Source organism: Mustela lutreola, chromosome 1 (genome assembly GCF_030435805.1).
Source record: "Mustela lutreola isolate mMusLut2 chromosome 1, mMusLut2.pri, whole genome shotgun sequence".
NCBI classification, from domain to species: domain Eukaryota; kingdom Metazoa; phylum Chordata; class Mammalia; order Carnivora; family Mustelidae; genus Mustela; species Mustela lutreola.
In genome coordinates, this window is record NC_081290.1 from 152,224,080 (window position 1) to 152,249,235 (window position 25,156).

Sequence of the window (25,156 nt, forward strand, 5' to 3'; positions counted from 1 at the left end):
TGCTGGAAGTTTATTCACATTTTCTGTTTCTTCTTGAATTGGGTTCCACAGGTTTTTTAGGAATTTCTCCATTTCATCTTGATTATGTATTATTTGTTGGCATATAGTTGTTCATAGAATTCCCTTTTTATTTTTTTTTTTTTAATTTTTTATTTTTTATAAACATATATTTTTATCCCCAGGGGTACAGGTCTGTGAATCACCAGGTTTACACACTTCACAGCACTCACCAAATCACATACCCTCCCCAATGTCCATAATCCCACCCCCTTCTCCCAAACCCCCTCTCCCCGGCAACCCTCAGTTTGTTTTGTGAGATTAAGAGTCACTTATGGTTTGTCTCCCTCCCAATCCCATCTTGTTTCATTTATTCTTCTTCTACCCACTTAAGCCTCCATGTTGCATCACCACTTCCTCATATCAGGGAGATCATATGATAGTTGTCTTTCTCTGCTTGACTTATTTCGCTAAGCATGATACGCTCTAGTTCCATCCATGTTGTTGCAAATGGCAAGATTTCATTTCTTTTGATGGCTGCATAGTATTCCATTGTGTATATATACCACATCTTCTTGATCCGTTCATCTGTTGATGGACATCTAGGTTCTTTCCATAGTTTGGCTATTGTGGACATTGCTGCTATAAACATTCGGGTGCATGTGTCCCTTTGGATCACTACATTTGTATCTTTAGGGTAAATACCCAATAGTGCAATTGCTGGGTCATAGGGCAGTTCTATTTTCAACATTTTGAGGAACCTCCATGCTGTTTTCCAGAGTGGCTGCACCAGCTTGCATTCCCACCAACAGTGTAGGAGGGTTCCCCTTTCTCCGCATCCTCGCCAGCATCTGTCATTTCCTGACTTGTTGATTTTAGCCATTCTGACTGGTGTGAGGTGATATCTCATTGTGGTTTTGATTTGTATTTCCCTGATGCCGAGTGATATGGAGCACTTTTTCATGTGTCTGTTCGCCATCTGGATGTCTTCTTTGCAGAAATGTCTGTTCATGTCTTCTGCCCATTTCTTGATTGGATTATTTGTTCTTTGGGTGTTGAGTTTGCTAAGTTCTTTATAGATTCTGGACACTAGTCCTTTATCTGATATGTCGTTTGCAAATATCTTCTCCCATTCTGTCAGTTGTCTTTTGATTTTGTTAACTGTTTCCTTTGCTGTGCAAAAGCTTTTGATCTTGATGAAATCCCAGTAGTTCATTTTTTCCCTTGCTTCCCTTGCCTTTTGCGTTGTTCCTAGGAAGATGTTGCTGCGGCAGAGGTCGAAGAGGTTGCTGCCCGTGTTCTCCTCAAGGATTTTGATGGATTCCTTTCGTACATTGAGGTCCTTCATCCATTTTGAGTCTATTTTTGTGTGTGGTGTAAGGAAATGGTCCAATTTCATTTTTCTGCATGTGGCTGTCCAATTTTCCCAGCACCATTTATTGAAAAGGCTGTCTTTTTTCCATTGGACATTCTTTCCTGCTTTGTCGAAGATTAGTTGACTGTAGAGTTGAGGGTCTATTTCTGGGCTCTCTATTCTGTTCCATTGATCTATGTGTCTGTTTTTGTGCCAGTACCATGCTGTCTTGATGATGACAGCTTTGTAATAGAGCTTGAAGTCCGGAATTGTGATGCCACCAACGTTGGCTTTCTTTTCCAATATCCCTTTGGCTATTCGAGGTCTTTTCTGGTTCCATATAAATTTTAGAATTATTTGTTCCATTTCTTTGAAAAAGATGGATGGTACTTTGATAGGAATTGCATTAAATGTGTAGATTGCTTTAGGTAGCATAGACATTTTCACAATATTTATTCTTCCAATCCAGGAGCATGGAACATTTTTCCATTTCTTTGTGTCTTCCTCAATTTCTTTCATGAGTACTTTATAGTTTTCTGAGTATAGATTCTGTGTCTCTTTGGTTAGGTTTATTCCTAGGTATCTTATGGTTTTGGATGCAATTGTAAATGGGATTGACTCCTTAATATCTCTTTCTTCTGTCTTACTGTTGGTGTAGAGAAATGCAACTGATTTCTGTGCATTGATTTTATATCCTGACACTTTACTGAATTCCTGTATAAGTTCTAGCAGTTTTGGAGTGGAGTCTTTTGGGTTTTCCACATATAGTATCATATCATCTGCGAAGAGTGATAATTTGACTTCTTCTTTGCCGATTTGGATGCCTTTAATTTCCTTTTGTTGTCTGATTGCTGAGGCTAGGACCTCTAGTACGATGTTGAATAGCAGTGGTGATAATGGACATCCCTGCCGTGTTCCTGACCTTAGCGGAAAAGCTTTCAGTTTTTCTCCATTGAGAATGATATTTGCGGTGGGTTTTTCATAGATGGCTTTGATGATATTGAGGTATGTGCCCTCTATCCCTACACTTTGAAGAGTTTTGATCAGGAAGGGATGTTGTACTTTGTCAAATGCTTTTTCAGCATCTATTGAGAGTATCATATGGTTCTTGTTCTTTCTTTTATTGATGTGTTGTATCACATTGACTGATTTGCGGATGTTGAACCAACCTTGCAGCCCTGGAATAAATCCCACTTGGTCGTGGTGAATAATCTTTTTAATGTACTGTTGAATCCTATTGGCTAGTATTTTGTTGAGTATTTTCGCATCTGTGTTCATCAAGGATATTGGTCTATAGCTCTCTTTTTTGGTGGGATCCTTGTCTGGTTTTGGGATCAAGGTGATGCTGGCCTCATAAAATGAGTTTGGAAGTTTTCCTTCCATTTTTATTTTTTGGAACAGTTTCAGGAGAATAGGAATTAGTTCTTCTTTAAATGTTTGGTAGAATTCCCCCGGGAAGCCGTCTGGCCCTGGGCTTTTGTTTGTTTGGAGATTTTTAATGACTGTTTCAATCTCCTTACTGGTTATGGGTCTGTTCAGGCTTTCTATTTCTTCCTGGTTCAGTTGTGGTAGTTTATATGTTTCTAGGAATGCATCCATTTCTTCCAGATTGTCAAATTTATTGCCGTAGAGTTGCTCATAGTATGTTCTTATAATAGTTTGTATTTCTTTGGTGTTAGTTGTGATCTCTCCTCTTTCATTCATGATTTTATTTATTTGGGTCCTTTCTCTTTTCTTTTTGATAAGTCGGGCCAGGGGTTTATCAATTTTATTAATTCTTTCAAAGAACCAGCTCCTAGTTTTGTTGATTTGTTCTATTGTTTTTTTGGTTTCTATTTCATTGATTTCTGCTCTGATCTTTATGATTTCTCTTCTCCTGCTGGGCTTAGGGTTTCTTTCTTGTTCTTTCTCCAGCTCCTTTAGGTGTAGGGTTAGGTTGTGTACCTGAGACCTTTCTTGTTTCTTGAGAAAGGCTTGTACCGCTATATATTTTCCTCTCAGGACTGCCTTTGTTGTGTCCCACAGATTTTGAACCGTTGTATTTTCATTATCATTTGTTTCCATGATTTTTTTCAATTCTTCTTTAATTTCCCGGTTGACCCATTCATTCTTTAGAAGGATACTGTTTAGTCTCCATGTATTTGGGTTCTTTCCAAACTTCCTTTTGTGGTTGAGTTCTAGCTTTAGAGCATTGTGGTCTGAAAATATGCAGGGAATGATCCCAATCTTTTGATACCGGTTGAGTCCTGATTTAGGACCGAGGATGTGATCTATTCTGGAGAATGTTCCATGTGCACTAGAGAAGAATGTGTATTCTGTTGCTTTGGGATGAAATATTCTGAATATATCTGTGATGTCCATCTGGTCCAGTGTGTCGTTTAAGGCCTTTATTTCCTTGCTGATCTTTTGCTTGGATGACCTGTCCATTTCAGTGAGGGGAGTGTTAAAGTCCCCTACTATTATTGTATTATTGTTGATGTGTTTCTTTGATTTTGTTATTAATTGGTTTATATAGTTGGCTGCTCCCACATTGGGGGCATAGATATTTAAAATTGTTAAATCTTCTTGTTGGACAGACCCTTTGAGTATGATATAGTGTCCTTCCTCATCTCTTATTATAGTCTTTGGCTTAAAATCTAATTGATCTGATATAAGGATTGCCACTCCTGCTTTCTTCTGATGTCCATTAGCATGGTAAATTCTTTTCCACCCCCTCACTTTAAATCTGGAGGTGTCTTCGGGCTTAAAATGTGTTTCTTGGAGGCAACATATAGATGGGTTTTGTTTTTTTATCCATTCTGATACCCTGTGTCTTTTGACAGGGGCATTTAGCCCATTCACATTCAGGGTAACTATTGAGAGATATGAATTTAGTGCCATTGTATTGCCTGTAAGGTGACTGTTACTGTATATGGTCTCTGTTCCTTTCTGATCTACCACTTGTAGGCTCTCTCTTTGCTTAGAGGACCCCTTTCAATATTTCCTGTAGAGCTGGTTTGGTATTTGCAAATTCTTTCAGTTGTTGTTTGTCCTGGAAGCTTTTAATCTCTCCTTCTATTTTCAATGATAGCCTAGCTGGATATAGTATTCTTGGCTGCATGTTTTTCTCGTTTAGTGCTCTGAAAATATCATGCCAGCTCTTTCTGGCCTGCCAGGTCTCTGTGGATAAGTCAGCTGCCAATCTAATATTTTTACCATTGTATGTTACAGACTTCTTTTCCCGGGCTGCTTTCAGGATTTTCTCTTTGTCACTGAGACTTGTAAATTTTAATATTAGGTAACGAGGTGTGGCCCTATTCTTATTGATTTTGAGGGGTGTTCTCTGAACCTCCTGAATTTTGATGCTCATTCCCTTTGCCATATTGGGGAAATTTTCCCCAATAATTCTCTCCCGTATACATTCTGCTCCCCTCTCTCTTTCTTCTTCTTCTGGAATCCCAATTATTCTAATGTTGTTTCGTCTTATGGTGTCACTTATCTCTCGAATTCTCCCCTCGTGGTCCAGTAGCTGTTTGTCCCTCTTTTGCTCAGCTTCTTTATTCTCTGTCATTTGGTCTTCTATATCACTAATTCTTTCTTCTGCCTCATTTATCCTAGCAGTTAGAGCCTCCATTTTTGATTGCACCTCATTAATAGCTTTTTTTATTTCACCTTGGTTAGATTTTAGTTCTTTTATTTCTCCAGAAAGGGCTTTTATATCTCTCGAGAGGGTTTCTCTCATATCTTCCATGCCTTTTTCGAGCCCGGCTAGAACCTTGAGAATTGTCATTCTGAACTCTAGATCTGACATATTACCGATGTCTGTATTGATTAGGTCCCTAGCCTTCGGTACTGCCTCTTGTTCTTTTTTTTGTGTTGAATTTTTCCGTCTTGTCATTTTGTCCAGATAAGAGTAAATGAAGGGGCAAGTAAAATACTAAAAGGGTGGCAACAACCCCAGGAAAATATGCTTTAACCAAATTAGAAGAGATCCAAAATCGTGAGTGGGGAGAAAGGGGATAAAAAGAGGTTCAAAAAGGAAGAAAGAAAAAAGAAAAAAAAAAAAAAAAAGAAAAGAATATTTTTAAAAAAAGAAAACACCTAAGAAAAATGTAAATATATATATATATATATATATTAGATAAACTAGTAAAAAATCGTTAAAAAAGAAAAAGGTAACAGTTAAAAAAAAATTTTACCCGAAGGCGAGAAAAAAAAAAAAATGAAAAAGAAAAAATTAAATTAACTGCAAGACTAAAAAAAATCACAGGAAAAAAGCCATGAGTTCCGTGCTTGGCTTTCTCCTCCTCTGGAATTTTGCTGCTCTCCTTGGTATTGAAACCGCACTCCTTGGTAGGTGAACTTGGTCTCGGCTGGATTTCTTGTTGATCTTCTGGGGGAGGGGCCTGTTGTAGTGATTCTCAAGTGTCTTTGCCCCAGGCGGAATTACACCGCCCTTACCCGGGGCCGGGGTGAGTAATCCGCTCGGGTTTGCTTTCAGGAGCTTTTGTTCCCTGAGCGCTTTCCGTAGAGTTCCAGAGGACGGGAATACAAATGGCGGCCTCCTGGTCTCTGGCCCGGAGGAGCCGAGAGCCCAGGGCCCCACTCCTCAGTGCGCCCTCAGAGAACAGCGCCCAGTTACTCCCGTCTGCCTGACCTCCGGCCGCGCTCCGAGCTCACCGAGCCTGCGACCGGTTCAAGGTCACCCCAAGCTGCGAGCTTACTGTCGGTTCTGTCTCTGTAGCCGGCTTTCCCGTTCCAATACCCGCAAGCTCTGCGACACTCAGACACCCCCGATCCTTCTGTGACCCTGCGGGACCTGAGGCCACGCTGACCCCGCGTGGGCTTAGCCCCGGTTTAGCCTCTGGAGCGATGTCCCTCAGCGGAACAGACTTTTAAAAGTCCTGATTTTGTGCGCGGTTGCTCCGCCGCTTGCCGGGAGCCGGCCCCTCCCCCCGGGGTCTATCTTCCCGTCGCTTTGGATTCACTTCTCCGCCGGTCCTACCTTTCAGAAAGTGGTTGTTTTTCTGTTTCCAGAATTGCTGTTCTTCTTCTCTTCGATCTGCCGATGGATTTGCAGGTGTTTGCAATCTTTAGATAAGCTATCTAGCTGATCTCCGGCTAGCTGAAGCAGTCTCAGCTTGCTACTTCTCCGCCATCTTGACTCCTCCCCCTCCCTTTTTATTTCTTAAAGGTCAGTAGGAATGTCCTCTCTTTCATTCCTGATTTTAGTTTTGAGTCTTCTCTCATTTTGCTTGTCAATATTCCTAAAAGTTTCTCAATTTTGTTGACCTATTTCAAACAATTTATTATTTTGGTTTTTTCTCTATTATGTTTTTATTTTGTGCTTCTTTTATATCTCCTCTATATAATTTCGATTCCTTTCTTCTGCTTGCCTTGAATTTAGTTACTCTTTTTCCAGTTTTTTTAAAGGTACAAGTCCAGAGTATTGATTTAAGGTATTTTTTCTTTTTTCAGTAGGGACATTTACAACAATAAATTTTTTTTAAAGATTTTATTTATTTATTTAGCAGACAGAGATCACAAGTAGATGGAGAGGCAGGCAGAGAGAGAGAGAGAGAGAGAGGAGGAAGCAGGCTCCCCACTGATCAGTGAGCCCTATGCAGGGCTTGATCCCAGGACCCTGGGATCATGACCTGAGCCGAAGGCAGAGGCTTTAACCCACTGAGCCACCCCTGCACCCCAACAATAAATTTCTCTCTGAGCACTTCTTTAACTTCATCTCATATGTTTTGGTAGGGTGTGTGTGTGTGTGTGTGTGTGTGTGTTTTAATCATCTCAAAGTGTTTTCTGATATCCCTTATGATTTCGTCTCTGACTGATTGGTTAGGACTGTTAATTTCCACATATTTGTGAGCTTTTAGTTTTTTTTCTTTTGATTTATAATTCATTCTATTATGTTTGGAGAGCACACTATGATTTAAAAATTATTGAGACTTGTTTTGTGGCCACACATACATCTGTCCTGGAAAATGTTCCATGCACACTTGAGAAGAATGTGTATTCTACTATTGTTGAGTGGAATGTCTGTTTTTTAGGTCTAGTTGGTTTATGATGTTCAGATCTTCTGTTTCCTTATTGATCTTCTGTCTGGTTGTTTTACCTGTTATTGAAAGTGGAATATTGAAGTCTCCAGCTGTTATTATTGAATTATTTATTTCTCTTTTCAATTCTATCAGTTTTGCCTCATATATTTTGTGGCTCTGTTGTTTATATTTATGTATTTAGTTTATCTTTCTCATGAATGAACCTTTTTATTGTTGTAAAAATAGCTTTCTTTTGTCTCTCATTACAAAAGTTTGTTTTAAAGTCTATTTTGTCTAATGTTAGTATAGCTACTCAGGCTTTCATTTGGCTATGTTTACATGGTATATCCTTGGCCATACCTCTACTTTCAACCTATTCATGTCTTTGAATTTAGAATGTACAGTTCTTACAGACAATTTACAGTTCTTATTGGAGTGTTTAATCCATTTAAATTTAGTATAATTATGATGAGATAGGATTATGTCTTCCATTTTGTCATTTGTGTTTTATGACGTGTCTGTTTTGTTCCCCTTATTGCTTGATTACTTCCTTCTTTGGTATTAAATATTTTATAGTGTTCCAATTTAAGTCTTTTGCCATTTCCTTTACTATATGTTTTTTAGTTACTATCTTAGTGGTTGCCCTGGGAATTACCATTAACTTATAATTATATAACTAGAATGATTTAATTGTTAACAATCTATAATAGATTAACAGCAACTTAATTTCAGTAATATAGAAAAACTTAACTCCTTTATGGCTTTATTCCCTCTTCCCCTGCTTTGTGCCATATATTGTCATACAAATTATATTGTGTACCCATCAACTTAGATTTATAATTACTGCATTGTCCACTTTTATAAAGGATAAAAGGAGTTATAAACAAAAAATGCATTTATACTGGTTTTTTTATGTTTAATTATGTCATTGCTTTTACTGGCACTCTTTATCCTTCATGTATATTTGAATTACTATTAGTGTTCTTTCATTTCAGATGAAGGAATTCTCTTAGCAGAAGTTTTTCTTATAGGACAGGTCTGCTGACATCAGATTCTGTCCAGTTTGTTCACCTGGCAATATCTTAAGGATTCTTTCATTTTGGAAGGATAGTTTTGCTAGATATAGAGTTTTTGTTTGAGATTCTTTTTCCTTCCCCTAGCACTTTGAATATATTATCTTACTGCTTTCTGACTTCTGACAATTTCTAATAAGAAATCAGCTATTAATCTTATTGAGTATTCCTTATATATTATGTCACTTTTTTCTTTCTGCTTTCAAATTTTATCTTAGTCTTTGGTTTTCAACAATTTATATTTTTAGGTATAGGTCTCTCTTAGTTTACCCTACTTAAATACTACTAAGCTTCTTGGACTTGTAGATTAATGTTTTCTTATCAGATTCGGGAACTATTTGGCCATTATTTTTTCAAATATTTTCTTCACTTTTCTGTTTCTTGTAATAGATCATCTTAGTCAACCTGTCTTTAAGTTTCCTGATATTTCTTCTGTCAGTTCACATCTGGTGTTGAACATCTTTAGTGAATTTTTAATTTCAAGTTTTATACTTTTCAACTCCAGAATTTCTATTTGATTCTTTCTTATAATTCCTCTCTTTTTATTGATATTCTATTTTATGAGGGATTTTTCTCACAGTTTCCTATAGTTCTCCAGACATTTTTTTAAAAAGATTTTATTTATTTATTTGACAGAAATCACAAGTAGACAGAGAGGCAGGCAGAGAGAGAGGAAGGGAAGCAGGCTCCCTGCTGAGCAGAGAGCCTGATGTGGGGCTCTATCCCAGGACGCTGGGTTCATGACCTGAGTTGAAGGCAGAGGCTTTAACCCACTGAGCCACCCAGGCGCTGCCAGACATGTTTTTTTTTTTTTTTTTTTAATTCTTTGAATATCTTTAAAATAGCTGATTTAAATTTTTGTCTATTAAGTCCAACATCTGGATTTCTTCAAAGACAGTTATTGATGGCTTCTTTTACTATGCGTTATTCTTTTTTATTTCTTCACATGGCTTATAAATTTTGTTTTGTTTTTCAAACTGGGCACTTTTTAAGTAACATAATGTGGAAATCTGGAAATCAGATTCCTCCCCACCCTTGGCTTTGTTGTGGTCTCTGTTTGATACTGTTGCTCTTTCTTTGTTTAGTGACTTTCCTGAACTAATCCTATAGTCAGTATTCTTTGTGGTGTGAGGTAATTTCTTGTTAGCTTAGTTGTCAGCTAATTGTTGTTCAGAGATTTTCTTAAATGCCTAAAGCTTCTAAGTTTCCCAGCTTTGCTGAGGCGCTCTGCATGCCTTTAATGCTCAGATAGGCACTTAATAATTCTGCCCTTGCCTTCACATTCTCTTTATACTGTGCCTCCCAGTAGCCATAGGTGAAATCTTAGTGCTTTCATAGCTCTTTCCTGTGTGTACATATTACTGTAATTATGTACATAGACACAGTACTACGCATGTGCCTAATTTTTTATATTGCCCAAAAATATGCCAAAGCTTTTCTTTCTTTCTTCTTTTTTTTTTTTCAAGGTATTATTTATTTATGACAGAGATAGAGAGAGGGAGCACAAGCACGGGGGAGCTAGAGAGGGAGAAGCAGGCTCCCCACTGAACAGGGAGCACAATATGGGGCTTGATCCCTGGACGCTGGGATAATGACCTGAGGTGAAGGCAGACGCTTAACAACTGAGCCACCCAGATGCCCCGTCAAAGGTTTTCAAAGATACTCATAGACATCTCATTCCTCCGCTTTTTAAATATTTTGATCAGCTCCTTGTTTGCCTCAGCTGTCATCATTACCTCATTTAATATTAGTGCAATGTTAAATGATTGTCACTGATTGTTTTCAATAAACCACCTCCCTTTGTACTTCCCTCCTAGAGAAAAGTCTGTTTACACCCAGTGAGCTCTGAATCAGGTCAAATGAGGGCAAGCCTTTACAAATGGGAGTTTCCAGGGAATTGCCAGATAGGTCCATTCATGATAGTTCTCTTTGAATGGTATTTTGGGGAACTCCAAACCTGTTTTACTCCATCCAGTGGCTACTAAGCCATTCCTGTTTTCACTGTGATTGAAAGAATATTGATTTCAGTAGTGATAATGGGAATGGATATAGGTCTGGTTAAAATGTCATACAAGTGATCTCATTAAAATTAAGTACTTTTTCTTAAATAAGCACTCCTTGGATTGTTGCAAACTTTTGGTTAAGTTGAATTCTGACAATTTTTGCCAGTATTTTTATGGCAGAACATCTTTTGCTCTTACTATTTTTTTTAGAGGACTTGTTTCTCAGAGGTCCTAGTCTGCCATTCTCCTAGACCTCACTCCAGTTTAACAGATTTTGGAGGAAAGACTAATCCCTCCTAAATTATTTCCCTTGTGGAGTTATCCTCAAAAAATAAATGTGGAAGACGAACATAAGAAAACAAGGACTGGGGATACAACACCAATAAACCTGTAATGATAAAAACTTCTTGATGAAGAAATCTTACCAACCAAAAATTAAATTGAAAATTTGGGTCGTAACTGGAAAGGAACAGAAGGACCTTTTAGGGAGCATGAAAATAATCTATATACTAATTTGAACAATGGTCATATATATATACATATGTCAAAAGCCATTGAAATATATATTTAAGAGTAGTGTACTTTATTGTAGATAAAATATGCCTCAGCTAAAAACAAAAAATAAACTTTGTAGTAAATCTTGAATCCATTTGAATCTAGACCTGTAAGTAAACAACTATGGAAATTATGAATCCAGAACAGAATATAAATGTTGACTCTGCATTTATCTTCCAAATATCGGAGTTAGGTATATAGGCCAGGGAGAAAGATAGGGAAAGTATAGTATATATATGTATTAGTTATCTATTGCTGCATAAGAAATAACATCAGATCTTAACAACTTGAAACCTAAACCTTTATTATCTCAGTTTCTGTGGGTCAGGAATGTAAGAGCAGCTTAGACAGGACATTCTGGTTTAGGGTGTCTCAGGAGGTTACAGTCATTGGGAGGTTTACCTAAGACTAGAGGTCTAGATGGTTCACTTGGGTAGCTGTGGGCAGAATGTCTCAATTATTTGCCACGTGAGTTCCTCTATAGGTCAGGTTGAATGGTCTCACAGCATGACAACTAGCTTTCCTTAGAACCAGCTATCAGAGAGAGAGCAAGGCAGAAGCTGTAACGTTGTTCATGACCTAGTGTCAGAAGTCACAGACTATCATTTCTGCCATATTCTCTTGGTTGCACAGACCAACTCTCAAGCAGGGTTTTAGGGGATTACACAAAAGGAGGAAGACAGAGAATAATTAGGGGTCATCTTAGAGCCTGGCCACCACTGCCTGCTAATTTCCTCAACGTTTTTAGCCAGGAGCCATTACATACTGCCCACAAGTTAGAAGGTAATGCTTCCAACCTAATGTTTGTTTGTTTGTTTGTTTTTTAAATGATTTTATTTATTTATTTGAGAGAGAGAGAGAGAGAGAGAGCAAGCACGAGAGGAGAGAGATCAGCGGGAGAAGCAGACTCCCTGCTTAGCAGGGAGTCTGATGTGGGACTTGATCCCAGGACTCCAGGATCATGACCTGAGCCGGAGGCAGTCGCTTAACCAACTGAGCCACCCAGGCGCCCCCAACCTAATGTTTTTATATAACCCATTTCCTTGCTTTAATGCATTTTTTTAAGGTACCTTGCTTGCCTTATAGAAGCATTTACTAAAATTGAGTAATAGTTTATTTTCACTCTATTAAAAATTTTTCTTACATTCAAATCAAACTGATTTTTATGTTTTTATATTTCAAAATTCTGTCTATAGTTTGTCTATATAGTATACAGTATGCATATGTTTACTTTTAGTAATTATTTCTGCCTACCCTATGTCTGCATATGCTTGGAATGATCTTACCCTAAGTGTAGTTATTTCTAAATGGTAAGAATTTGGATGTGTGTGTTTTTTTTTTATTAGCTGTCTTCTTAATTTTTCTTTCCGCTGAATTGCTTATAATTCTTTTCTAATAATGAGCATGTATTACAAAAAGAAAGACTTTCAAAATAAGTTTTATAGTATTTAGTAATCATGAGAATATAGGGAGATAATTTCATCACTATTGGTCAGAGTATAAAATTTGGTACAACCTTCTTAAGAGGGCACTCTGGTATTTGTCATAAACTTAAGTGCTCATATGCTGTGAATCAAAAATTCCATTCTCAGAAGTCAATCCTAAAACATCTGTACATATGCATGAAGATATGCATAGAGTATTTATTGTATCATCATTTATAATGGTAAACCATTAGCAACAACTGAAATGTTTAATAATAGGTAAATATGTAAGTGGATTTTGGTGTGGAATACCATGTAACCATTAGAATGATGAAAGTTTATTAAATTACTACATGAGAAAATTCCATTTATGTGAGAAGTATTACTTATATATTGAATAACTACAAATGTGTGCTTAAAAAAACTTAAATGTATATATGTGTACATGTTTATGTCTTAAGTGCATAGGAAAGAGTCTAGAAGGATTCACATCCAAATAAACCTCAACGATAAGAAATAGAAAAGTTGGGATGGAGGATGGATTTTTTCCCCCATGTTTATGAATACTTTTTATGAAGAATCTGTTTTAAATTTGGAGATAAAACTCTGGTTGCCCTGAGATGACTGCAGTTCTCAAGTAGAAAGTGACTGCAGAATCACATTTCATGTTTTCAACTGTGAAATGACCTTGTAATTAAGAAGGATCTGATCAGGGCATCTGGGTGGCTCAGTGAGTTAAAGCCTCTGCTTTCGGCTCAGGTCATGATCTCAGGGTGCTGGGATCGAGCCCCACATCGGGCTCTCTGCTCAGCCGGGAGCCTGCTTCCTCCTCTCTCTCTCTGCCTGCCTCTCTGCTTACTTGTGATCTCTGTCAAAAAAAAAAAAAAAAGAATAAAATCTTTAAAAAAAAAAAAAAGAAGGATCTGATCATGAGGTTTTTGTCTTCGTGGATCTTAGATGGCTTCTTCTTTTATCAGTTATTTCAATTGTCCAGGCAAACAAGGCTGAGATTCTGAACCACAAGAATGAAGATTGGAGAAAACATGAAGAGAATTTTAAGAAGTGATTAGATATGGTAATCATGTGAGAATTAGAGGAGAGAGTAGAGTGGAAGGTAGAATTGAGATGGGGGACACAGAAAGAAGAGCAGATTTAAAGGAAGAAGATATGAGTTAAGTTAATGATACTTAAAGGCCTGTGAGAAAATCTCATGAAGCTATCTAGCAGATGGTTTGAAAGAACAGTCTGGTGCTCTGGAAGTCATTGGCATTTAGAATTTTAAAATCATGATTGATAGCTGTGTGTATAGGAGAGAAGATTCTTAGAGATAGAACCCTGAGGACACTAACATGTAAGGAGCTAGCAAACAGTCCATGAAGCTGACTAAAAAGTTGCATTGGATAGTTGTATCTAACATTTTTCAAGGATGAAGATGATGTGATTGGTCATTTGCATTGCCCAGGAAGGGGAAGGAAGAGGAAACATTCGAATTTGTTGCATCAAAGTTTTTGACCCAAATGGGTTGTGGTAGAGAGCCCTCTAGTGGGAGGGAGTATGGCATTTGAGGAACTGGAAAGAGCATGATGAAGCTAAGCTCAGAAAAGAATGTGAATGAGACTGGCATTTTTCATCCGTTGAATTCAGTGTGACCAATCAGTTTCTTAGTGGAAAGAAATTAATGGGGTGTTAGTTTTAGTATCTCAGTGTAAGAGAGTTATGAAAGTTATATGTGAATTTTTCTTCTGCCCTATGGAAGGTGAAGAGGTTTTGAGGAGCTAAAACATGTGAGGAATGACATTTTTTTTTTCAGCAGTGGGAGGGAGGAAAGGGAATTTGTCTCTCAAGAAGAAGTACCAAAGCAGACAGTAAAGAAAAGCAGCAGGCCCTTTTTACACCTAGATCAACTAAAGTTCCAAAGGCTTGGACCAGGCACAGAAGGATGAGTGTTAAAGGAAACTTACTTATCAGCAAACTGCTAATTAAGAAAAATCACTGCAGGGGCGCCTGGGTGGCTCTGGGTTAAAGCCTCTGCCTTCAGCTCAGGTCATGATCCCGGGGTCCTAGGATCGAGCCCCGCATTGGGCTCTCAGCTCCGTGGAGAGCCTGCTACCTCCTTTCTCTCTCTGCCTGCTTCTCTGCCTACTTATGATCTCTCTCTGTTAAATAAATAAATAAAATCTTAAAAGAAGGGGCGCCTGGGTGGCTCAGTGGGTTAAGCCGCTGCCTTCGGCTCAGGTCATGATCTCAGGGTCCTGGGATCGAGTCCCGCATCGGGCTCTCTGCTCGGCAGGGAGCCTGCTTCCCTCTCTCTCTCTCTCTCTGCCTGCCTCTCCATCTACTTGTGATTTCTGTCAAATAAATAAATAAAATCTTAAAAAAAAAAATCTTAAAAGAAAAAAAAGAAAAATCACTGCAAAATGTTTTTTTGTTTTTTTTTTTTTTGCAAAATGTATTATTGTACATATTTAGTTTTTATAGTGCCTCTTCTGGATAAAAGTTATTACTTCATTTTCTGTATTTATTATATGAAAACTGTTATTAAATATACAGGGAAGACTTCCTTTATTTCCTTTTCACACAAAAGATTGGATGGGGAAGAATTCTTTATTACTTTCTTTTGTTTTATTAAATTAATAATTATGCGAAAATTGTGGAACAACATATGTTAACAGTTAACATTGCTTACCTCAGGAGAATTAATGAAAAAAGAAGAAATTAACTTCTTTTTGCACATGTCCGTTGTTTAACTTCATTACAGTGTTTTTAAAAAAACCAATAAAACATGTAGTGATTATAGGAAAAGGTTAAAAATAAATTAATACATATTTGTAGTAAGATTAAGAAAATAATATAAAGGTATGCAATATACGAAGAGTCAGCCACTCTAAATTCCTATTGTGTGTCTTTGGCTATGTATAAGCTTTTGTTACTTACTATACAAAACAGGATGTAGATTATGTGAAAATATATTCATAAAACTATATACTTTTTCATTGATATCATGGCCATTTTTCCATATTGACACATACCAATTTATTTTTTACACACTGCATAGAATTTTGAAAACTTTGGCAGGAAACTTTTTTTAAAAATTGAAATATATACAGAGAAAAGTGTCCCAGTTTAATGACTTTTACAAAGTGAAGACACATGTATAACTCTCATCTAGATCAAGATCAGTAATGATGCCAGGGTGTCTGGGTGGCTCAGTAGGATGGGCATCTGCCTTTGGCTCAAGTCATGATCCTGGGGTCCTGGAATGGAGACCCACATCCTTCAGGACTCCCTGCTCAGTGGAGAGTCTGCTTTTCCCTCTCCCTCTGCTCTTCCCCCTGCTTATGCACTCATGTGTGCTCCCTCCCTCTCAAATAAATAAATAAATATAATCTTTAAAAAAAAAATCAGAAATCATGCTGACCACTGCATTTCTTCAACTGCCTCCCAGTTAATTAACCTTCCTCCTATCCATAGGTAACCACTCATAAAGATAAGCTGTGTCTGTTTTTTAACTATTTATAAATTGAATCATATAATCGTGTGTGGCTTTTTTATGTATGTGTCTTTTGGGGAGGACTATATTATTCTTGTGAGATTTATTAATGTGGTTCCGTGTATCAGTGGTATGGTAGTCTTTAGTAGAATGCATAAATTGATTTTTATGTATTCTGTTGATTTGTGTTTGACTTGTTTCAGATTGGGATTATTATGAATAATGCTTCTGTAGGTCTGTATGTGTACAAGTTGTACATGCCTTTTGCCCCACATTTCTATTGAGTATGTACAGATTTCTGTGCTGTATATCAAGGAAAGAAATTGCTAGACCATACGGTATCCATATGTTCCCTTTAGTAGATACTGCTCAGTTGTTTCTCATAGTGGCCCTGCATCTTACCCTTCTCTCAGAAGTGTGAGTTCCATATACTCTTTGCCCTTGCCAACACTTGATATTGATGGCTTTTTGCTTGGTTGGTTTGTTTTTGTGTTAGTTTTGGTTTTTTGGCTGTTTAAGAACATTTTAAAAGTCTGCCCAGTATTTTATTATGTGAGTAGTCCATAATTTAATCTCCTTTTGATGGGCTTTTTCCTCTTCCTCCACTACAGCACAGCCAGAACCTGGACAGCTCCAATATCTAGTGGGCTCTGTGATCTCTGTGCAGAAGATTCAATATTGAAAGTTTCAGAATATCTGCGTATCCTTTTTTTTTTCTTAACAGATTTTTCTTGAATTTCCTCTTTATGAATAGTGTAGTACCAATATGAAGAATCCATATAAAATAGTTTCATTTTATGACATGAAAACCAATTTTGATTTTATGGTGGTAAATGGGTTTTTTTTTTTTTCACTCTTGTTTAAAGGTAATATAAAAAGTAGTATAATCTCTGAAACTAGACTTTTGGTGAAAGCATTGCTAAACAGCCAATTAAATTATCCAGAATAATTTGTATTCTCTTAGAATAAGCATACAGTGCTAGCTGCCAGCACCTGCATCACATAGATCCTCAGTCCACTGGAAAACTACTGTGTGAATTACTTGAGAATGTAATCACTTAGGTTTTGGAAAACTGTTTGACTTTATCCTTTCAAAGTGAAAGGCATTTCCAATCAGAGAAACATGATTCAAACCCCAACCTCTCTTTTAACAAATCTCTCCCCAGTTTCCTCCCATTTTCTTATAACATAGGTTTTCAAAGTATGAAACTCTGGGGGCTTGCTTCTAATGAGTTAAATGTGATCACCAGACCTCCTGCTTCTCATGTTAGGAGGTGTGTTTCTTCCTGATAACTATTCTTCCTGTTGTGCATTATAGTTTTAAACAGGTGTTCGCACACATGGCATTCAGTACCATCCAGTTACTATAAGTAATTCCTTGGGAGAATTTAGATACTGTTAACCCTCTATGATAGCTGAATAGTCTTTTGGAAAGTGACTTATGGGCATATAAGACAGTTTCTTCTTTCCTATTATTCTTTGCTTTTGCCAGTTGCATGTTGAATTATTCATTTTTGAAATAGCTATAATGACCAGAAGAAGCGTGTGATTCTCATACTAGTAAGTTTTAGTCATGCTTTCTTACTTTCACATGTGGAGGTTTTTCCACATTTCTAATTAATTGCTGTCAAGAACTTCTTAGAGGTAACTGAAAACCACTGCTTTATGTTCTTTTTTTTTTTTTTTAATAAGCCTGTGTCTTAGAAGGATGTCTTTACTTCTTGAGGTTTCTTAAGAGGTCATATTGCAACATAACCTAAAATTCTTCCAATTCTTTGTTATATGTAGTAATAATAACAAGTCTGGAAATGCCTATATGAATTAACAAATAAGCCAGAAACCTTATTGAAGAGACTGTTTTCAATAATCTCTCCTTTCTTAGGCCCTAAATCTTTTTTCTTAGTGTTGATAATGAATAGCAAAACTTGCTGGCTTGATTTTTTTTTTCTTCCTTCTCAGTATCTGGTAAAAGTTCTAATATTCTAACATTCTCAACCAGGATTGGGCCGGGATGGTGGTCAGAGTACAAATGTAGTCAACTTCCGACTTACAACTATTAATTAGGAATCTCTTCATTTATCTCACATGAACTTGGCTTATGGATTAATTTTAGAGACCACTTTGACATCTTGGTTAATAAAATGCTTTGACCTCTGGTGGATCATTTCTGAGTATATTCCAGCCAGTGCAGTCAGGCTTTACAAAGAAATCTAATATTAGAGAGTTTGTTCAAGCTGCTTCATTACAGATTAACACAGAGAATAAAGGACCCAGTAACCTAGAACCAGCAGAACTCGCAGCTTCCCTGGACTTTAAGTACCTGCAATAGCTGTTTCTCTTTCTCCACAGGTATCAGTCAGAGCCGGATCTCTCACTGGCTGTTGCAGCAGGGTTCAGACCTGAGTGAACAGAAGAAGAGAGCATTTTACCGATGGTACCAACTTGAGAAGACAAACCCTGGTAAATATCATTTTCTTATTTTATTGTATCTGAAACAAGACAGATGTAATTATTACTTTATTAAATCTGTGTGCTGACTGATCTTCACTAAGATGATTTTATACTTTATTGTTGTTCTTTTTTCGCAAAGAGTACCCTTGTCTACGGCCATAACACCTTGAATGTGCCCAATCTTGCCCAAAGAGCATTAAATGTAAAACCTAAGCCCTGATTATGCCATTTTTTAGTTTCATGTCTAATACTATCTAGTCATATTCCCCCTTCCTCCAAAGCATCTCTTTGTTTGCAGGTTATATGCTCTTTCTAACGATAGTTTGAAAGACAGGTCGTGATTATCAGTGGCTGTTTTCTTTTTTTCAACTGTATGTACACAAAAGATTCCGCATCTGGGTGGGGTTTTTTGATTTTGTTTTTTTGTTTTGTTTTGTTTTTTGTAAATGTTATTTTAGTTAGTAATATAAATTCAATACTTTTATTTAGTTACTGCTATACTGTGTCCGGTGACCTCTGCTAATGATTTTCTATTTCTTTTTTTTTTTTTTTAAAGATTATTTATTTATTTATTTGACAGAGAGAGAGAGAGAGAGATCACAAGTAGGCAGAGAAGCGGGCTCCCTGCTGAGCAGAGAGCTTGATGTGGGGTTTGATCCCAGGACCCTGAAATCAGGGCCTGAGCTGAAGGCAGAGGCTTAACCCACTGAGCCATCCAGGTGCCCCTGATTTTCTATTTCTAATTACCTGGGTGATGAGCATGTCTTTGGACATTAGGGTGAAGCTGCCCTGATAACTTAGGAAGCAGCAATAAGTTGGAAAGTAGAATGAAATCTCAAGGAAATCTGAAGGAAATGAAATCATGAAACCTTTATGTCTGAAGTTGCCAGATAGGCAAGATCTATTGTAGGATACTTTTAACAAGTGGTATATAAAGTCTAAAGGTGTGTGGCAGCCTGTCCTTAATCTATACATTGCACAGACTGGTGGCGATGAGCCTGATCTCAAGTTTAGCCTTAGGCTTGGAGAACTGTCTTCTGTAACACTATAGCATTAAAGTCTTTGCTTATTTTAGATTAAATCAGCAGTTGGACTATTGCATATAGCATTGACTCTGAAGTGGAAATAATGTTAGAGAAACATGTGGGGGAGGGGTAAGATTTTTTTTTTAAAGATCGCATTCCTAATCTGAAAAGCCCAGGCAGAACAAAATAGAAGAGACCATATCAGCCTCTCTACAACGAGTTGTTTTTTTTTAATCTGTCCTGCCCCCCAGTTTCTGTTTTGAAGTGTTTCAGATGTATAGAAGAGTGGAAAGACCAGTACAGTGAACATATTTATTCTCTTCTTAGATACAATAATTGTTAACATTTTGCTATATTTGCCTTATCTCTAAAAAATAGAGTAAATTTAAAATCATGTATATATGTATATGCATGTAAACATTCATCTCCTGAAAAAAAGGGTAATCGCCTGCATAACCACAGTTCATGACCATATCTAAGAAAACTAATACTAATTCCATAATATCATCTAACATCTAGTTTATATTCATATTTCTTTAATTGTTACAAGAATTTTTTTTATTAAATAGTATCTGATTTAGGTAGACGGATTGGAATTTGTTGTTATATGTCTTTTTAAACTCTTAAATCTAGTCACTCAAACTTTTTTTTTAAAATAACATACACTTTTTAAATCATCTAATATTAGAGATGTCTGGTATTCTGGATTTTTCTGTTTCCTCTTAGTGTCAGTTAACTTTCTCCTCTATAGCCCCTGTGTTTCCTGTAACCTGGAAGTTAGGTTTAGAGTAGATTCAAGTTAACCATTTTTGGCAAGAACACTTCATAGATTATTTAGAGAGGGCATGTAATGAGGTCTCCATTGTACTTTGAAATGCATCAAAATAAAATGGATAAGGAGATGGATAAATAATGTGATAAAGTAAGTGAGTAAAATATTGCATGATTTGAGTACAGATTTTCATCATAAAATCCTTTAATTGTTGCTGTATATGTGTTTGAAAATTTTCACAGTAAAACATTGGGGCAACATGCTTTGTCGGTAACATTTACTTCATATATCAAAAGAGGCATGTCATGTCAGGTTATAGCACTATCATATGCTAAGTTTAATCATTTGTTAAAGTAATGACCACCAGGTCTTGTCTTTGCAGTTTGTAGTAATCTGTAGGGCATCATTTTGTCCCTGGATGGATATCCTCTTCTACAGCAACCTTCTGTCCGTGGTCTTAGCACCCATTGATGATGCTTACCTAAATGAGTTATTCCATTGGGGATTGCAAAATGATGATGATCTTATTTAGCATTCCTTTAGCATTTATTAGCTAGCAGTTTTTCTGCAAATAACTTCCATTTTTAGGTATTCTTCTAATGATAGCTAGATATGTAAGCACATCTCTCAAAATAATGACTCTTTTGTTGCTACCATTAGCTTAATGTTCTAAAGCAGCACAATTCAGTGGAAATATAATGCAAATGACACATAATTTAAAAATTATCTAATAGCCACATTTAAAAAATTAAGAGAGAGCTAAAATTAATTTTAATAATGTATTTTATTGAGCAAATATGTATTAACGCTTCAACATTTAATCAGTACTTTTAAAAATTATTGAGACCTCTTTCTTTCTCTTTTTTTAAAGTAGGCTCCACACCTAGGGTGGAGCCCAGTGTAGGGCTTGAACTCAATTCTAAGATCAAGACCTGAGCTGAGATCAAGAGTTGGACACTTAACCGGCTGAGCCCCCAGGCACCCCCTTTTCTCCCCCCTCTCTCTTTCCCTCCCTCCCTCCCTCCCTCCCTTCCTTCCTTCCTCTTTTATTTTCTACTGATTTTTTTTAAATCTAGTATGTATTTTATACTTGAAGCACATACCATTTCCGATCAACCAAATTTCAGGTCCTCAATGGCCACATGTGGCTAGAGGCTACCATTATTTGACAATCTTAAGCTAAATCATACTTGAAGCAACACTTTAAACTTAGCTCTAAGCAGTCTTTCCAAAGATATCACTTCTCCCATGACTCACACACAGCAAAGCAAATCAGATGGTGAGTAACAAAAACTTGGCACTTGGTCTGCTTAATGGAGCAGCTAATAGCAAAGGGTTGGCTAGGTAAATAAGGAACTGTACCTAGGGCTTTCATAAACCTGGTCACTTTGCAGCAGTTGATTGCCATGGTGGGGAGCACCAAAGAGATTGTCAAGATGTTCAAAAATGTATAGGGCAGAACAGTGAAGAATTTGAAGGACAAAAACTAGCCAACTGTGTCAGGCAATCAGCCTCTATAAGAGAAGGGATTTTTTTTTTTTTTTTGTCTCTCAGATTTAGCACTTAAAATAGTGCCTTGACATATAATCTAATCAAGTTGGTGAGGCTAAATTCTCATTCCCCTGGGATTTCAAGGCTGGGCTTCAATCCCAGGCAGGGACTAGGATACCAGGAAAATGAATTCATCAGAAAACAGAAGGGGACTAAGGTGTAGCTCTTAGGCCCCTGCAGCTGATCTGATAGCACTGCCAACTGCAGAATACTGCTATCAGAATCCAGTTTTTAGCTCTGGGTGATATAATGTTTTTCTAAAGCTGTTTTATTAAAAAACTATTAAATTTTTATTAAAAATTATTTGTTTTTGATCTTATTTTTTATTTCAGTTTGTCTTGGAACCAGAGTTAGGCTAAACCATCATCAGGAAACTGATGGAAGGTGGAACTAGGGCATTGAAACAGGAAAATGGGAAAGGACTAACAGCCTTCATCCAGCTGTTGATGAGGAGTTGCTTTCTTTCCTTTTAAGAATAACTTCCCTCTAGGAATTCCTGGCCTGGCTCAGCTGGTGGAGCATGTGACTCTCGATCTGGGGTTGTGAGTTCAAGCCCCATGTTGGGTGTATAGTTTATTTAAAAATAAATAAAAAAGAATAAGTTCCCCTGACTATATGCATTTGGTTTTCAGTGAAGTTTTGCTGATTATCTTTTTTTAAAGGACTTTCTGTTTTTTATTTGTAAACCAAGTCCATAAGGGTTCTATAGGACATGTTAGCTGAAGAGAAGAGGATAATTTGTAATTGTCAGTTGGTAGTTTTCATAGCATCAACAGTAATCAGATATTAGTGACTAAAATTTAATGTTTAGAAGTTACTCCTTGCATTTTTACCTTTATTGTAAGACCTAATTTGATAGAATTCTTTCTAAGTGAGGCTTTGTTGACTTTAAAATAACCTTTGAGGGGTGCCTGGGTGGCTCAGTTGGTTGACCCTCTCCCTTTGGCTCAAGTCATGATCCCAAGGTCCTGGGATCGAGCCCCATTTCAGGCTCCTGCTTGGCAGGGAGTCTGCCTCTCCCTCTGTCTCCTGGCCTGCTTGTGTTCTCTCTCGCTCTCTTGCTCTCTGTCAAATAAATAAATAAATTTTTAAAAAATAAAATAACCTTTCATTTTAGCTAAAGAATTGTATTGTTTCTTCTCCATGGATACTTTGAAACTATTCTTCTGTTTGGATCATCTTGATGAACTAAAATTATGTTAGCACCTAAAAATAACTTATACAGTCATTAGGTGCTTATAGTACATGAGAATCTTCCTTGCAGGTCAGTGCAGAAGTGATTGGAATCTGCCTAATGTCCCTCAGTCACAAACCAGTTAAATAAATGATATGTCTGTACAATGGAACAGTATGGAGGCTATATAGATATTTTTTTAAAGGAGGGTTTTATATGAATTGAATTTATATGTAGTAATATCAAATTCATAAGGGAATAAAGTAAGATGCAAAACAATAGATCCAGTATACTGTCATTTACATAGAAGGAACACATACATGTATATGCTCATGTAAACATTAGAACATCTCTAGCAGACTGTATTTGGAGCTAAGGAAGGCTCTGTAGAAGTTTTGAGAGACTGGGAATACAGGATGGCAGGGGGATTGTTAACTGTATAGCCTTTTGTGTCTTTATGAATTTTGTACTTCCACTATGTATTCAAAAGGTACATATAAAGTTTCATGAAAAGGAGAAAGGGAGGGAGAAGGGAAAGAAGAAAGGGAAGGAATGAGAGAGAGGCAGAAATGAGATTAATCTGCTTTGTTAACAGCTTTCAAGATATAAAAAAACTGAAGAACCTAGGTTCACGTGGTTCAGACCTCCTTATTAATAGGAAGTGATTTTATTTCACAAATTTTGCTTGCTCATCGGAATAAATGTAAATGGTACCGTCCCATTGCTAAATTCTGGGGGGGAAATGCAAAATTTAGGAAAATCACAAAACGAAAAAGTACTTTTTTTCTTTTCTCTAAATGTAAGTATTTAGAAAACAAATAAAAAAATGTTTCTACATTCTCTATCTCTATTCTTGGGCTCAGTGCTTTTCTCTCTGTATATCGTCATTGAAGTTCTTCTATTTCTCAACCTCTTCACTCTGGATCTATTTAGATGCAGGATTTTTTTTTTTCTCTCTTGAAGTGAACTCAGCAAGAAAAATAATAGAGTGGTATTTAGGTTATTTTTACTGATAATCCAATAGATACATTGTAGTTCTCTGATAAACAGACCCATCATTAGAATTTCACAGCATACCCCAAAGCCTGCCAAGGAGTATGAATAAAATAGACTGATGGAAACTGATCAAATACATTTTATCTTGTTTCTTATGAAAACATTTACAAGAAAATGCCCATTTTTTAAAAGAAATGGGTACTAAATTCAGCATGGTTGACATCAGAAACCCCTTTATTTAATCAAATTAAGCTCAGCAATCTTTTCCCTTGTCTAATTTAAACATTACTATAGCAGACAGGGTTTGCTGAGTTCCTCTTGGCTCATGGCACTGATTCTGCCTATTTCTAAATTAAACAAATAAAGTTTGCCAGGAGGCTCATACAGCAAACATATGAAGTAAATTTGGAGATCAGAAGTAATGCCTCCTCCCTTCACTATTGCCGAGTGTCAGAACCTCAGGGAAATCATGTGTGTGACATAGGGGATGATGAAAAATTACTTTTGGAGAAGCTAATTTCTGTGAACAGGATAGTAATGACATGCTTGTAGTCATATTCTATTAGTTGACTGGCAAAGGCTCACTCAGAAGTAAACCTGATAGGAAAATTATCATATATGCAAAGAGAACATTTATCAAAATTAGAAATTTATCAGCAAATTAGGAAAAGACTTTTTTCCTCTTGGGTTTAGAGTTGCTGGATTAATGTGCAAAGTTTTGTTCTTAATGAGAGCCCAGATACAAGATGGGGAAAAAAATGTTTCTGGAAGGAAAATTACTGTAAGGAGAAACAAAAAGTGGGTTCTTCATAGCCAATCCAGAAATCCCGTATTTTATTTCAGAGGGGTTTAAAGTTACATTGTTTCTGTATTCTAGTATCTTTGTATTTTTCTGTCAGAGTCTATAATTTTGAACCCATTTTTGGATTATTCATTGCTCTCCATCGCTTTAACTAGAGCAAGATTAACTAAGGTTTCTAGAACAAATCCGTGTTTATTGGAGTGTTTCCAGAATGCTGCTTGTGCTATTTTTAAATACTGCTACATTGAAAAAGAAAAAGGAGCAAGGGGAAAAAAACCTCAAAAGTAATGTGATAATATTATGTTTCAAATTCAGTATGTTTACGAGTTTGAAATTACTGAGTTTCCACCCATCTGTGCATAAGTTTCCTTGATTTCTTTTGAAGTATTTTAATTTATTTCACCTAAATTTCCTTTGTATAGAAAAATTGTATAATACAGAATATTATAAAGAAAAATAGTTA

The 25,156-nt window shown here is 36.7% G+C and overlaps 1 protein-coding gene across 11 annotated transcripts in view; it reads left to right on the forward strand.

Moving 5' to 3' along the window:
- The window catches only part of HMBOX1 (homeobox containing 1), a 198,937-nt gene that overhangs the window by 114,354 nt on the left and 59,427 nt on the right, over window positions 1-25,156 (forward strand). For all 11 annotated transcript variants that reach the window (XM_059176907.1, XM_059176931.1, XM_059176975.1 and 8 more), the window contains exon 5: window positions 18,272-18,382. In XM_059176907.1, the coding sequence (XP_059032890.1) occupies window positions 18,272-18,382 (111 nt within the window). The remainder of the gene's footprint in view (window positions 1-18,271; window positions 18,383-25,156) is intronic.